The sequence below is a fragment of the Capricornis sumatraensis genome, chromosome 20 (assembly GCF_032405125.1).
Source record: "Capricornis sumatraensis isolate serow.1 chromosome 20, serow.2, whole genome shotgun sequence".
NCBI lineage: Eukaryota > Metazoa > Chordata > Mammalia > Artiodactyla > Bovidae > Capricornis > Capricornis sumatraensis.
Window position 1 is genome coordinate 10,357,116 of NC_091088.1, and position 15,513 is coordinate 10,372,628.

At 41.9% G+C, this 15,513-nt stretch overlaps 1 protein-coding gene across 1 annotated transcript in view; it reads right to left on the reverse strand.

Annotated features, from left to right (window-relative positions):
- ADAMTS18 (ADAM metallopeptidase with thrombospondin type 1 motif 18) overlaps nt 1–15,513 on the reverse strand; it is a 150,745-nt gene that overhangs the window by 36,383 nt on the left and 98,849 nt on the right. Inside the window, exons 13-16 of the mRNA XM_068992935.1 lie at nt 12,023–12,195; nt 7,862–7,992; nt 6,918–7,041; nt 4,638–4,882 (exon numbers count right to left, since the gene is read on the reverse strand). Of these exons, the coding sequence (XP_068849036.1) occupies nt 4,638–4,882; nt 6,918–7,041; nt 7,862–7,992; nt 12,023–12,195 (673 nt within the window). The remainder of the gene's footprint in view (nt 1–4,637; nt 4,883–6,917; nt 7,042–7,861; nt 7,993–12,022; nt 12,196–15,513) is intronic.

The following is a 15,513-nucleotide window of genomic DNA, read 5'->3' on the forward strand; positions in this document are numbered from 1 at the left end:
GTGACCATGCAGTCATTTTAAGAGGCCAAGAGAGAAAGCGCTTTCTTTCACAGACTTGTACTTTCTGTGGGTAGGTCAGTCTGTAAAGAATCTGTCTGCAATGCAGGAGACCTGGGTTCGATCCCTGGGTTGGGAAGATCCCCTGGAGAAGGAAATGGCAACCCACTCCAGTATCCTTGCCTGGAAAATCTCATGGACAGAGGAACCTGGTGGATTGCAGTCCATGGGGTCGCAAAGAGTCGGGCACGACTGAGCGACTAACACACACTTTCTGTGGGTAGAACAGCATTTTCCATTTTGTTAGGTTCCCACACTTCGATTTCAGCATCCCATGGGATTGTAAAACACATTCAACAGTTCATATTGGAGTGAACATATTTTTGGCTCCAGAAGTATTCATTTTGATTCAATTCGTAGTTGCATGGAAAGGCATATGAACTTGAACTTCCTTTCTTTAAAGAAGATGGCCGTGGATGGATGGCTTGGGTACTGATACACAGTCTAGTTTTAGAGAATGTAATGTATTGCTTATTGTGATTTTTTCAGTTTTTAGAATCACTGTGTTCTATCAGTTTTGGAGAGGCACGAGCATGTGATAAAAACTGACCTCAAATTTGACCATATTCTTCTGAGAGCAATAATGTACAATTTAAGTATTATAGTCATTAACCCAAATTCTTTTAAAAGATAAAATAGATATAATACTAGGTTACTGAGTTGGATTTTTAAAAATAGTTGCTAGTTTTGAATGAAACCATGCCTCCTTTAAAGAATACAAGCAAGGCATGACCAATTAATCATACAAGTCTCCCTGGGGATTATTTTCAGACAAGCCACATTCCAAGCACATCAACTGGATCTTTCACTGAATCTATAAGCAGAATGTGTACATAAAGCTGTTGTAAAAACAACAGCTAGGCGAATGTGACCTTACTGCATTGTGGTAAAACTACCATTCTGTATTAATAGAGATCCAATTGTAGTTTTAATCGCGTTTATATAGTAATGAAATTTTAGAAAACCATGCATACCCAGTTGAATCTGGGAAAGGCTTTATGTTTTATAATTGTATTTAGATCAGCCCAATTTTTCCCCTTACATTTTGGTTTCCACCCGCACCCAAGGATCTGTCTGTATTTGCGAGGACAAACCAGCTGTTTTTGTTGGTTTGTTTTTTAGCCATGCCCTGAGGCTGCTAGGATCTCAGTTCCCCAACCAGGGATTGAACCTGGGCTCTCAGCAGTGAGAACATGGAATTCTAACCACTGGATGACCAGGAATTCTATGTATTTGCAAGGAGATAGATGATGTAGCTGACGGCTTTTGTAGAACTCCATCACCAATGAAGATCATTCTTTTCATTTCTCAAAAATAGCCACTAATCATTAGGAAAATGTTTAGACCCAGTGAACAGTCCAAAGATTTAGTTTTAATCAGAATTAAATAACACAGATAAATGAGATGAGAAGGGATGCTTAAATTAAGCAAAGCACAAATAAAAATTCTCAGCTTGAGGCTGGCATAGTATTCAGTGACAATGTGTCCATTATCTGTTTAATTTGATCAACACAGACAATGACAGGGGACATTCAGGTTCTAAAGATGAAAGTCAGAAGGAGCTCTGTGATTCTGCTTTGCACTTTCCATCACTTCTTGTCTCATTCTTTGTTGTGGTTTTCCTGAAGATAACTTATGGTTAACAGCAAACCTTAAATTACAGACAGAACTGTGAAAACCTACCGGAAGGGCTTTGTAATTATGAAGAAAATTGGACAGAGAAACAACAACAAAAAATGGTTGCTTGTCATTAAGCAGGAAAACACGTGTTTCTCGTGAGGAATCATCTGGACTCAGTTCCGGTCGCTGGTGGCAGAAGCTGTGAGAGGTACCCACCTTCTGGTTCAGTAATTTTCTAGCCACAGAACTTGGTTTGTGTACATTTGCTTAGAGATGGATCAAAGGCCTCATGGTAAAACTTAGGAAGCCATGTTGCTCTAAAACTGATTCCTTGCAAGCTAAATATATCTTTAAAGAAAATATACCTTTTCTAAAGAAAAGACATTTGCTGCTCAGATGCTTGATAGAAAAGAAAACAAACATATCCATCTAAAAAATTAGGACTGAAAAACAAGTCTCAAAATCTTTAACCAGAAAGTTCAATTCCTATGCCTTCCATGTAATTACAGGCTGATTTCAGGGGCTGGATTCATTGTTGAACTCCAAACTACCCTAAGATAAAACCAGTTTGATTTGGGGTTCCTAATTTCATCTTCTGAAATAAAAGACCTGACAGCGCTATGTCAAAAACACCAAAAAACCTTATCCAAAAATGGAGCGATCGAAAGCGACATTTCTCCATAGAAAACATACAGATCGTCAAAAAGCACAAGAGAAAATGCTCCACATTTAATTATCAGAGAAATGCAAACCAAAAGTACAATGAGCTATCACATTATACCAGTCAGAAAGGCCATCACCAAAAAATCTACAAAAAATAAATGCTGGAGAGTGTGTGGAGAAATGAGAATGCCCCTGCACTGTTGGTGGGAATGTGAATTGGCACAACCACTATGGAGAACAGTATGGAGTTCACTTAAAACACTAAAACAGAGCTACCACATGACACAGCAGTCCCACTCCGGGGCATTTATCTGGAGAAAACCATGACTTCAAAAAGACACACGCACCCCAACCTTCCCTGCAGCGCTATTTACAAAAGCCAAGGCACGAAAGAATCTCAATGCCCACTGACAGAGGCATGGTACATATAAACAGTGGGATATTAGTCATAAAAAAGAGTGAAATAATGCCACTCGCAGCAACAGCAACTTGGATTGACCAAACGATGATCGTGTAAGTCAGGTAGGTCAGGCTGAGAAAGGCAAATGTCGTATGCTATCACTTATATTTGGAAACTTAAAAAACCGATGTGAATGAACTTATTTACATAACAGGAACAGATTTACAGATTTAGAGAATGAACTTACAGTCATCAGCAGGGAATGTGGTGGGGAAGGTTGAGCTGTATGTTTGGGAGTTTGGGATTAACATGCACATACTGCTATATTTAAAATATTCAGAGATACCAATAAGGACCTACTGTATAGCACCGGGGCTTCCCTGATAAATCAGCTGGTAAAGAATCTGCCTGCATTGCAGGAGATCCCAGTTTGATTCCTGGGTCGGGAGGATCCCCTGGAGAAGGGATACCCACTTCAGTATTCTTGGGCTTCCCTTGTGGCTCAGCTGGTAAAGAAAATGATAGCAGAGGGAACTCTACTCAATACTCTGTAATAACCTAAATGGGGACAGAATCCAAAAAAACACAATAGATATATGTATAACTGAATCGCTTTGCTGTACACCTCAAATTAACACATTGATAATCAACTATACTCCAATAAAAGTAAAGAAATTAAAAATGCATCACATAGCAGAAGCAATAAAAATAAAATAGGTCCTTCCAGGGTGGGCGGAGTTACATGTAGTCATACTTTTAAACTCTTTTAAAATTCATCTTTCTTAGTAAATGTTTGATTAGTACCTGAAATAATAATAATAGAAATAGTTGAATTCGACTTGTTTCTTTGATTTGGAAAGAGCACAGCAATATGACTAGCCTGAGAGCAGATATCATACTCGTAGATGGAAAAGATTTGGACTCCAAGTCAACTCTGCTTTCTTCCTAGCTACGTGAGCTAGGCAAATCGGTTAACATTTCTTCATCACACTTCATTGCTTATTTTTCTGGCAAGTCAGCGAGGCAGGGTTCCTGCCCCAGCTTTGCAAGTGAGAGATTGAAGCTCAGTGACTAACGGGAGTGCTTGGTTACCTAAGTCCTCGGGACGTGACGGGCACAGGGACTTCTACACACCTCAGACATGCCACATGCCTCTGAAAGCACACGACTGGCCCTGTTTTATAAACTGGAGGAAGCAAACCCGAGACGTGACGAGGGCCAAAGACAAAGTCTCCGTGACAATTCTGTTACGGAGTCATTCGCAGATATGGTGGCTGTTTTCACTCTCCTCGTTGTTATCTATTCATTTCTCTTCTCACCTCTAAAGAAAACGGCAGCCAAAAGAGTGATCGGCTTGCTCTATAAAACTGTCTTGCTGCTGCTAAGCTGCTTCAGTTGTGTCCGACTGTGTGCGACCCCATAGATGGCAGCCCACCAGGCTCCTCTGTCCACAGGGTTCTCCAGGCGAGAATACTGGAGTGGGCTGCCATTTCCTTCTCCAGAACTGTCTAGCCATCAAGCAAGTGTTCTTTCCACTATGCCACTCTGCCTCCAAGGCCGGTAGATCTATGTAATGAATAACTATGGACAGACTATCCAAACGGCAGACGCAGACAAACGGGAATCATGTAAAGAATGACCCCTGGGATATTCCTCAGCAAACTCAACAGCCAGGTGGACTGGTGGAAGGCTGGCATCTAAATGTGAAAGTTGGCACGTTCTCCCGGGGAGCCACTGGATCCCTCTTCCCCTAAATGAAGGGGCTGTCTTTGCCCTTTGAGCTTTAGCCTGTTAGGATACGGTGTGAAATAGTGGTTCTTTAAGCTAGCTTAAATGGGGGTCGTCACTAGACATGCAGCAAGAGGCAGTGAGAGCCGAATAAAGAGAAGGGGCTTACTTCAAAGACCAGCGTCTCATTGATGGGGCCCGGGGCAGACAGGCATTCAGGGTGGTTGAAGGCACGCTGGTACTCAAACACGGTCCCCGCAAAGGCAAACTCCCCTGGCCAGTCGACGCTCCAGGCCCCTGTGAGGTAATACTTGTGACTGAGGCTTCGGACTGCGAGGTAGCTGGAGGATATCTGCAGCTCCTGGACCTCGATGCTGCGGGCGCCCGCCGGGATGGTGACCACCGGATAATACTCTAAGTGGAGAGAGCAGAACATTTTTGTCATCCACGTCACACGCGGGAGACCCCGTCAGAGAGACGCAGCGGCCCTCCTTACAGAGTGCAGCTCATTTCTACTCCTACGCGGTGAAAACACTCAGTTATTCCATTTTTCAAGTGGTAGGAACACCCGAGAGAGAAAATGATGTACTTTCCCCAAGCACATGTGTGTGGACAGAAGACACACTTCTCTTTTTCTGAACGACAAAGGCCACGAAACTCAAAGATGCTTTTTATTTTTAATCAATCTGGAAAAAAACTTAGAACTGCCTAGTCTCAACTGTGGTGTGCAGAAGACAGGGCTCGAAGCTCAATTCTACTCATGATGGTGAGATAACTGCTTCAAGTATGTGTCTTACGTTTTAAGTGTGGACCATCTAAGTTCCATAATACAGGGACTTCCCTGGTGGCCCAGTGGCTAAGACTCTGCACTCCCAATGCAAGGGGCCCAGGTTTGGTCCCTGGTCAGGGAACTAGATCTCACATGCCACAGCTAAGACTGGTACAACCAAATAAATAAATATATATATTTTTTAAAAGTTTCACAATACGTTCTTTGTTTAACAAATACAGGTGTCACAGCATATTGAAATTGCTCAGCAGAAAGGCATTTGTTGAACACACCTCTGGATGTTTGTATTGCTAAAACTTCTCATCCTCCTTTGCTCTTGCATAAGTAACAATACGTGAACCGACAACTTCCAGATGTTCAAGACAGATTTAGAAAAGGCAGAGGAACCAGAGATCAGATTGCCAACATCCACTGGATCATAGAAAAAGCAAGAGAATTCCAGAAAAATATCTGCTTCATTGACTACGCTAAAGCCTTTGACTGTGTGGATCACAACAAACTGTAGAAAATTCTTAAGACAGATGGGAATAGCAGAACACCTGACCTGCCTCCTGAGAAATCCATATGCAGGTCAAGAAGCAACAGTTAGAATTGGACATGGAACAACGGACTGGTTCAAAATTGGGAAAGGAGTACATCGAGGCTGTATATTGTCATCCTGCTTATTTAACTTACATGCAGAGTACATAATGCAAAATGCTGGGCTGGATGAAGCACAAGCTGGAATCAAGATTGCCGGGAAATATCAATAACCTCAGGTACGCAGATGACACCACCCTTATGGCAGAAAGTGAAGAGGTACTAAAGAACTTCTTAATGAAGGTGAAAGAGGAGAGTGAAAAAGCTGGCTTAAAACTCAGTATTCAAAAAACAAAGATCATAGCATCCGGTCCCATCACTTCATGGCAAAGAGATGGGAAAACATGGAAACAGTTACAGACTTTATTTTCTTGGGTTCCAAAATCACTGCAGATGGTGACTGAAGACATGAAATTAAAAGACACTTGCTGCTTGGAAGAAAAGTTATGACCAACCTAGACAGCATATTAAAAAGCAGAGACATTGCCAACAAAGGTCCATCTAGTCAAAGCTATGGTTTTTCCAGTAGTCATGTATGGATGTGAGAGTTGGACTATAAAGAAAGCTGAGCGCTAAAGAATTGATTCTTTTAAACTGTGGTGTTGAAGAGACTCTTGAGAGTCCCTTGGACTGCAAGGAGATCCAACCAGTCCATGCTAAAGGAAATTAGTCCTGAATATTCATTGGAAGGACTGATGCTGAAGCTCCAATAATCTGGCCACCTGATGTGAAGAACTGACTCATTAGAAAAGACCCTGATGCTGGGAAAGATTGAAAGCGGGAGGAGAAGGGGACGACCGAGGATGAGATGGTTGGATGGCATCATTTACTCAATGGATATGAGCTTGAATATCTCCAGGAGATGGTGAAGGACAGGGAAGATTGGCGTGCTGCAGTTCATGGTGTCAAGAGTCGGACACGACTGAGTGACTGAACAATAACAAAGCATCAAAAGCCATCATCTTCCACGCATCATAGGAGCTAGTGAAAAGCTGGATCATATTTAGCAAGTCTCAAATTCATTTGGCAGCAAAGGACATGTCCCACCGCTCATAGCACCGAATCTGCAGCATTTCTTACCATTTGCTTTGTGCTGGTTGAGGTACAGGCCTTTATAAAACTTGCAAGTTGAGTTATCACCTTTGCAAACACCACAGGCATCTGAAACTGCTTTAGAGCCAAGTTCATGATCACATCCCACTGGCTGTGACCAAAAAACAAAAAAAGAGTGAGAAAATCAAACATTTGAGAAGCCACTGGCTTAGAATAACCAAAACTGTATTTACTAAATATTAGGAAGGTGGTGCAGCTTTATGATTAAGAGCAGAGTCTCAAGTTTGACTAGGGATTCAAATCCTTCCTCTGCCATCACTGGACATATGATCAGGGAAGTCACAAAACTTCTCTAAGGCTTAGAGCTTTCATCTGTAAAACTGGAATGAAAAGCCACTACTGCTGTTAATGGGAGAGGAATTTACTCAGGCCAGTTCTACCAGTGAAACATAAAAATGCTGGGACTGGCCCCCTCCCCCCAGCACCAACCCAAGGACACGCACACTCCCTTAAAAGATCACGGAGCTCACAATCAAATTGAAAAGAGAAAGTAGATACCGGAAGAAAAAGAAAAACTCACCCCAAATAAACAGAAATGCTATTTCCAAGCACATTTACAAAGTTCTAAGCATGTACTGTGTGTACTTAGTGAACACGCAAGAAAAGTCTCCCGCCACTGTTAGCTCCATTCTTATTTTTTACAAACTTTCATGTAAAGTAGGACATATCAGCACCTCTGTATGTGGAAAGGGAGTGAAAGAGAAATTCAAAACACAGGACAGGGGTCATGCAGAAAGTGAGCAGGGACTTGGAGATAAAAACTCACATCCAACTTGAAATGTTACCCTTTTCCCTTCACCAGCTGCTCTTATTCAGACATAAGAATCTCCGGCCACACTTCTCCCCCTATAAATTTAATAGGAGGCAGCACAAGCATGACCACATGTTCCAAAGCAGAAATGTTCTCTTACTTCACAGATCCCATCAATGCAAACGTCGTTCTTGTTTGGGGAACAAGGAGTCCCGTCTTTCACCTTGCTGGACATGGCGAAAAAGAATTCAAAGTTCTCAGCCTTGCAGTACAGTTTACATCGGTCTTCCTCTAGAAGAAAAGAGATCAAACGAGGTCACGGTCAAGAGGAAATCCTAGGACAATGACGTGATTACCGAAAAGATGAGTTAAATTTATTTAGAAAGCTACTATGATCAAGGTTAATAACCTCAGCTATGCAGATGATACCACCCTTATGGCAGAAAGTGAAAAGGAACTAAAAAGCCTCTTGATGAAAGTGAAAGAGGAGAGTGAAAAAGTTGACTTTAAGCTCAACATTCAGAAAACGAAGATCATGGCATCCAGCCCCATCACTTCATGGGAAATAGATGGGGAAACAGTGGAAACAGTGTCAGACTTTATTTTTTTGAGCTCCAAAATCACTTCAGATGGTGACTGCAGCCATGAAATTAAAAAGACTCTTACTCCTTGGAAGGAAAGGTATGACCAACCTAGACAGCATATTGAAAAGCAGAGACATTACTTTGCCAAAAAAGGTCCGTCTAGTCAAGGCTATGGTTTTTCCAGTGGTCATGTATGGATGTGAGAGTTGGACTGTGAAGAAGGCTGAGCGCTGAAGAATTGATGCTTTTGAACTGTGGTGTTGGGGAAGACTCTTGAGAGTCCCTTGGAATGCAAGGAGATCCAACCAGTCCATTTTGAAGGAGATCAGCCCTGGGATTTCTTTGGAGGGAATGATGCTAAAGCTGAAACTCCAGTACTTTGGCCACCTCCTGCAAAGAGTTGACTCATTGGAAAAGACTTTGATGCTGGGAGGGATTGGGGGCAGGAGGAGAAGGGGACGACAGAGGATGAGATGGCTGGATGGTATCACTGACTCGATGGACGTGAGTCTGAGTGAACTCCGGGAGTTGGTGATGGACAGGGAGGCCTGGCGTGCTGCGATTCATGGGGTCGCAAAGAGTTGGACACGACTGAGTGTCTGAACTGAACTGAACTGATGATCAAGGTAGGAAATGTCACAGTTTTCCATGTGGGTGTGTGTGCGCATGTATGCCTGAGGGCAGATGTGTGTGGCTTTTTAAGACAGGAACTCCTTTTAGTAATCCATATAAAACTTTAACATTAAGACATGAGAACTTTATTTTCCTAATCCTAAGAGCCACAATACAAGTGATTGGTGGCTTGTGTCCCTACCCTCCTTGGATAGTAAGTATTTAAGATTTCATAGACCCTGAGGTCAGCTATTAATAGCATGTGAACGAAGCAGTATTGCTGGGTCACAATAAAACAATATTTGAAAAGACGGGTCAAGGGCTTCCCTGGTGGCCCAGTGGTTGAGACTTTGCCTTCCAGTGCAGGGGGTATGGGTTCGTTCCCTGGTCTGAGAGCTAAGATCACATATGCCTTTGGGCCAAAAAAACCAAGTCATGAAGCAGAAGCAGTATTGTAACAAACTCAGTAAAGACTTTAAAAGTGGTCCACTTTAAAAAAAAAATGTTTTAAAAAAGGGTCAGATTTGGCCCATAGGTCATAATTTTCTGATTGTGATTTAGGACAGGCACAATGATTTTAGATATTTATTCAGTCTGTTAAGAGGGAATGTTTTAGGCACTTTGGAAAAAAGGCATATGGTCAATGACGTTTGCAAAACATACAGAAAAGAGTCAAATCATGAAAAGGCAGAGGAAGCAAACAAACTAAACATTAAGACTAAAACAATGTTAGGTCTCTGAGAAGTGTTTGGTATCACACGCAAAAATAAAGTATTATCTTTAGAGAGCTTTTGTTATCAGAAAGGCGTTATTGTGCCAATTTCTCCCATAGAAAGAGTCCTTTTCGGCCAGGAATTCCACATGACGCTGCTCACATGAGACTTGATGTGGGCGACGCTGTGTGAAATCCTTGACAACAGTTTGACAACAAACGTGTGAACAGTTCGCAAGTGGATGCCTTTTACAAACCACTCAATAAAAGACAGAGTCAAAAACAGGAGAGAAGGGCAGTCACTATGGCCCAAATGTGCAGCCGTATGGATGGATTCAATTCTTTTTCTCACCTAGGAATTTTTTCTAATAACATTTTTATTTCATGAGTCCTACTCAGTGCATGTGAGATTAGGGAGCTAGAAAACATATACCCTCTCTTTTCTCCATCATTCCTAAGAATTAACAAGTTCTAGAAAGTTCAGTGTTTCCACACAGGTTCCTGAGAAAGTTTAGGAACTAGTCTATTAGAAACACAGAAATTGGGGTAGGGGATAAATTAAGATAAATTAATTTAATAAATTAAATTTGGGATTAACAGATATGCACTAGTATATATAAAATAGATGGAGAAGGCAATGGCACCCCACTCCAGTACTCTTGCCTGGAAAATCTCATGGATGGAGGAACCTGGTGGGCTGCAGTCCATGGGGTCGCTAAGAGTCGGACACGACTGAGTGACTTCACTTTCACTTTTCACTTTCATGCATTGGAGAAGGAAATGGCAACCCACTCCAGTGTTCTTGCCTGGAGAATCCCAGGGATGGGGGAGCCTGGTGGGCTGCCGTCTATGGGGTCGCAGAGAGTCGGACACGACTGAAGCAACTTAGCAGCAGCATATAAATTAGATAAACAGCAAGGTCCTACTGTATAGCATAGACAGCTGTACTCAATATCTTGCCATAGCCTATAAGGGGAAACAATCTGAAAAAGCATATATACATATATAACTGAATCATTTCCCTGTACACTTAAAACTAACAGACATTGTAAATCAACTATACTTCCATTTAAAAAAAGGAATACAGAAGAAAAAGCTAATCAGTGTAAGACAGAGACTGGTCTTTCCCTGATTCTTCCCAAGCAGCATGAATGTCACAGACCTTCAAATCATGGTCTGTCTTCTGTGATTTTAAGTAAGTATCAAAGAGAGAAGAGGAAAGGATGAGAAAGCCTAAACTTTTGTGTCTCCTGCAGTAGGACGTGAGACCCTATGGCTGGGGTCTCTGTTTTATTCAATGTACTCGCCTCTGCATGGAGCAGAGAGTCTCCCAGGAGGAGGTCCTCAATCAGTATCTGTTGAATGAATGAATGAAATGGCAAGTTCTCTACCTAGTAAAGCTGCAATAATATTAGTGACAGAAATTTGAAATCAGAAAATATTTTGTAACATTTGCTGATGTTGAGCAAAGTTGTAGTATCACCTCTGATTTGTAGAAGCTATTTAATACTTATTATAATGAGGTCTGATTACATCAGTTCCTTTTGGTTATTGATAATATAGGTTCATTTTGAGCTTTTGTGCAGAAGCAGCCCTCAGTCTTATTTCCCATGAATTATCATTAAATCTGATCTCTTCCCATTCTGCATATGTCTGACTGGGATTCACATTTATCCTTTTCCAAGGGAGGGTAGATGAGTTCTGATAAAGTGAGTGAGTGGAAAAAAATTGATAGGAAACAAACAGAATGGTCTCAGCTTATTTTGTACAGAATTATTCTGTTTCTGTAACAGAAAGTACATTTAGTCTGGTACTTACATACGTGGTAACTAAATTTTGATGTTGAGCTGAAAATCAAAACTAATCAATGTAAAAGTTCAAATACAAGGTATTACTTTGCTATAGTAAGTACCAAGAATTTAATATAGAGATATTTCTTATTCATGGGGTGTGTGTGTGTGTGTGTGTGTGTGTGTGTGTGCATACACTCTGAAAATAGGTCTTCCCGTGTCTGTTATCATCTACCATGTCAGTTACTGAGAATGGTGTCTCCATGGGGCAGATATGGTTTCATGAGTTTTTGGTCTGGACAGTTCATACCAACTGCAATTAACATTCCTGGGAGACTTAATTGCTGAAATGTCAAAAGTAAGTTTAGAAACATAAGTACATTCCAAACACATGACCTCTTCAACTTATACATGTGGGAGGCAAGGGATGTCTTGTGAAAAAAAAAATGTGGAAAAATAAACAAACCCACAGAACTGAATGAAAACCTGGGCCAGGATGGGCCCGGGTAAGGAAAGGTAAACACTGAAACTCTTTTATAGGCAGCGGTTTTTTCTGTGCCGCTCATTCACATTACTGTTCACATGGAGATATATTTGTTTGAGGTTCATAGAGACCAAATTACCTTCCACTTTCATATAGGGTTTCCACTGGTAGAACCATCCACGGAAAGGTTTGCTGTTATACTCTGCACACTGCTGGGCTCGGAAATCCAAGCTGTTTTTATCACAAGGGTTAATATTGCACAGCTGATAAACACGGCTAGAGCCAGGACAGAACTTGCCACCATACTGAGGCCTGCAAAGAAGATGAAAGCTCTTTAAATACTGGCAAGCAAAGGGCTCACTATTAGTCACAGGCAATATGACAGGGAGGGACCATCATCATGGTGGCCACAGTGTATGGCAGTGGAACCAGTCGATTACAACAGTGGAAATATGTGGCCCACAATCCTTCTTGTACCCATGGCAGACATAACTAATCAACCAACAATTTTTCTTGTTCTCTGCTTTCTTTTCTCTACATGGCCCTAGGGTAGATACAACCACTGTTCATCAATTGCCATGTTAGATGGAATGTATTTGCTACCTCTGAATCCAATTTGAACATTCTGGCGACTTCCATAAAGACTGGCGGAGGCATATTCTTGGTGCGCATCTTCTTACCTCATGTGTTAGGGAAGTCTGCAAGCACGCCTAAATGCTCTTGTCCATAAAGACTGGCGGAGGCATATTCTTGGTGCGCATCCTCTTACCTCATGTGTTAGGGAAGTCTGCAAGCATGCCTAAATGCTCTTGCTCAGTGTGCCACGCATGCAAACACACAGGCCCCATTTGCTGGCGCAAAGCTCTTCCAGCGCAGATCCAGCCTCCTCCCCAGCTTGGCTCCCATCTCCGACCCCTGTCCTCTCCCTGCAGTTTGTAGAGCACCTCCTGGGATGTAGAAGGTCCATTAGGACACTGAGTGTATGACTTGCCATATTTTCCAATCTAGCTTTGTCAGACTCATATGCGCTTTATTCCCAGGATTCTAAACTCGGGGGTGGGGGGAACATGCCCTTGTTTGTATCTGCATAATTACTTTTTAACATTGCAGGTGGCCTGCGCCTTTCCTGCCAAGCACAATGGGAAATGGGTTTCCAGAGTAAGGAATCCCATTAGAACATAAATAATTATGACCTAATGGCAAGCTCTTTAAGATCTTGCTAGGTAGACTGCAAAAACCAGAAAGCAAAATAAAAAGGAGTGTCAACCCCACTGAAAAAAGTTACCAATAATGTCTTCTCCGGCATACTCCAGGCACAAAGAAATTGCCTCTTTCCATTTCCATGAAATGGACTAAAAACCATCTCTTACAAAAGCTCAATGCAAACATGTAACATAGAAGAAGGATCCAAGTTAATAAATATATGTGATTAAAATTCCTTGTCTCTTTAGGAAGCACAGGAATGCTATAAAACACCTCTGGATTTGCTTCAGCACATTTGATCAAATCCTCCTATGTGAAAATGGATTCAACAGAACGGGGAAGCATCACATCGCCAGAATGAGATTTTTAAGCTATTTCAAAACACTCTGGAACAACTGCTAAAGCATTTAGCAGTTATTGTGCTAGATCGAATCCCCCAAGAATTCTTAAACCATTATCCAAAAAAGCATTTAGAAAAGTCTTAAAGTGCCACATGAGAGCCTTCCTCTGTTCCTGGTCATCTTTACAAGTCGTGCGTAATTAAAATTGTCTCAGCATAAGCCTCTCTAGTCTGAGATTTTACAAATAAGCTTCATTTAGACTATTCAAATTCAACAAAGTGAAAGAGGACCACCTGTGAACTCTTCAATTCAGAAAGTGTAACATGGAAAAGACCTCAAAACTCATACAGGGATTGCCCTGGTGGTCCGGTGGTTAAGAATCCGCCGCCAATGCAGGGGGTGTGGGTTGGATCCCTGGTCAGGGAACGAAGATCCCACATGCGTGGGGCAACCAAGTCCATGTACCACAACTACCGAGCCTGCATGCCACAGCTAAGATCTTGCGTGCCGCAACTAAGGCCCAGGGTAGTCAAATAAAAAACCAGCAAAAAGCCTCACATAGCCATCCCCCCAGTGTACAGATGAAGTGAAAGACGGCCGGTAGCGCTTCTCAGATGTGCTGAGTGGAGGTCACACAGCTAGAAAGAGCCAGAACAGAGCTCCACCTCACACCTTTGGGCTCCCCAGGATGAGGGTCCAGCTCGGCGGTGCCTGCATGGAACTGAGGTCGGCAGGCGGGCTGGGCACGGGAAGGCAAAGAGGGAGACGAGGATGCCAGGTGCTTCGGGGGCGGGCTGCGGACAGCGGAGCAGATCTGAAGGGAAGCACACTCTGCTCCTTGCCAGCTTTTCTGCAGGCAATTTCAGTCAGCCTCCTGACGTGTCAAGTGAGGATGGCTGTGATGATTACCTGAGAGACCGCCGGTAGACAGTTTTGGGCACAGGACAAATCAACTGTAACTGTGTTAAAGTGCTTTCTACTTTTAATGACTGGCAAGAATTTGGACTTTGCCATCAAATCTTCAAATACAGATATGTTTTTTCCTGCAACTTGGAACATGAGTATTAGGATAAATTAACAGAAAATTCTACCATGATGTCCCTTGGTACAATGAGTTCTTTATGATTACAACCAAAAAACTCCCAAATATCTAGGTGCATGACTTTGTCTTTATATTAGATTACTATGAAGTATATACATATTTGCTTCTGAATAATTTAGTCAGTCCTGACTACAAATGGCTATACTGTTGGTTGGTCATTATATATTGCAGTGGCTGAGCATTACAAGCAGTTGCGAAGCTGTTTTTAAGAAGTATTTATATATGTAACTCTCCCTCCATATATACACATACACACACATATATAACATATTTACATATGTATACATATAGACACATATACACTATACATGTACAAATACATATTTACATATGTATTATGTGGTTATATGTGTATATATAAATATAAAATACATACTTAGTGACTGAACAACAATGTGTGTATATATATGTAAACATATGTATATATACAATATATTACATATATATGTGTATGCATACGTATATTTATATACAATCGATCACACATGTGTAAATATACACAGACACAGATACACACACACACACACACAAAATATTCCTGGACTTCTTCAAAGGCTTTCTCAATAAAAATACATGATGAGGAGTATCAAGAAATCAGTGTGTTTTTTTTTTTAAAGCACAACTGGTGATTCTGATGATCAGCTGAGTCTGGAATTTACTGGTTGGAAAATGGGCCAGAGATATGATTCAATGCTTCTTCTGTTAGTCTTTCTCAAATGGACTCATATTTTAGGAGAGTTCGAGAATGTTCTAGAGAGTTCTAGAATGCCTTCCCTGGTAGCTCAGCTGGTAAAGAATCTGCCTGCAATGTGGGATACCTGGGTTGGATCCCTGGGTTGGAGATATCTCCTGGAGGAGGGCATGGCAAGCCCACTCCAGTATTCTGGCCTGGAGAATCCCATGGCCAGAGGAGCCTGGGGGGCTACAGTCCGTGGGATGCAGAGTCAGACACGACTGAGCGACTAAGCACACACAGAATGCTTT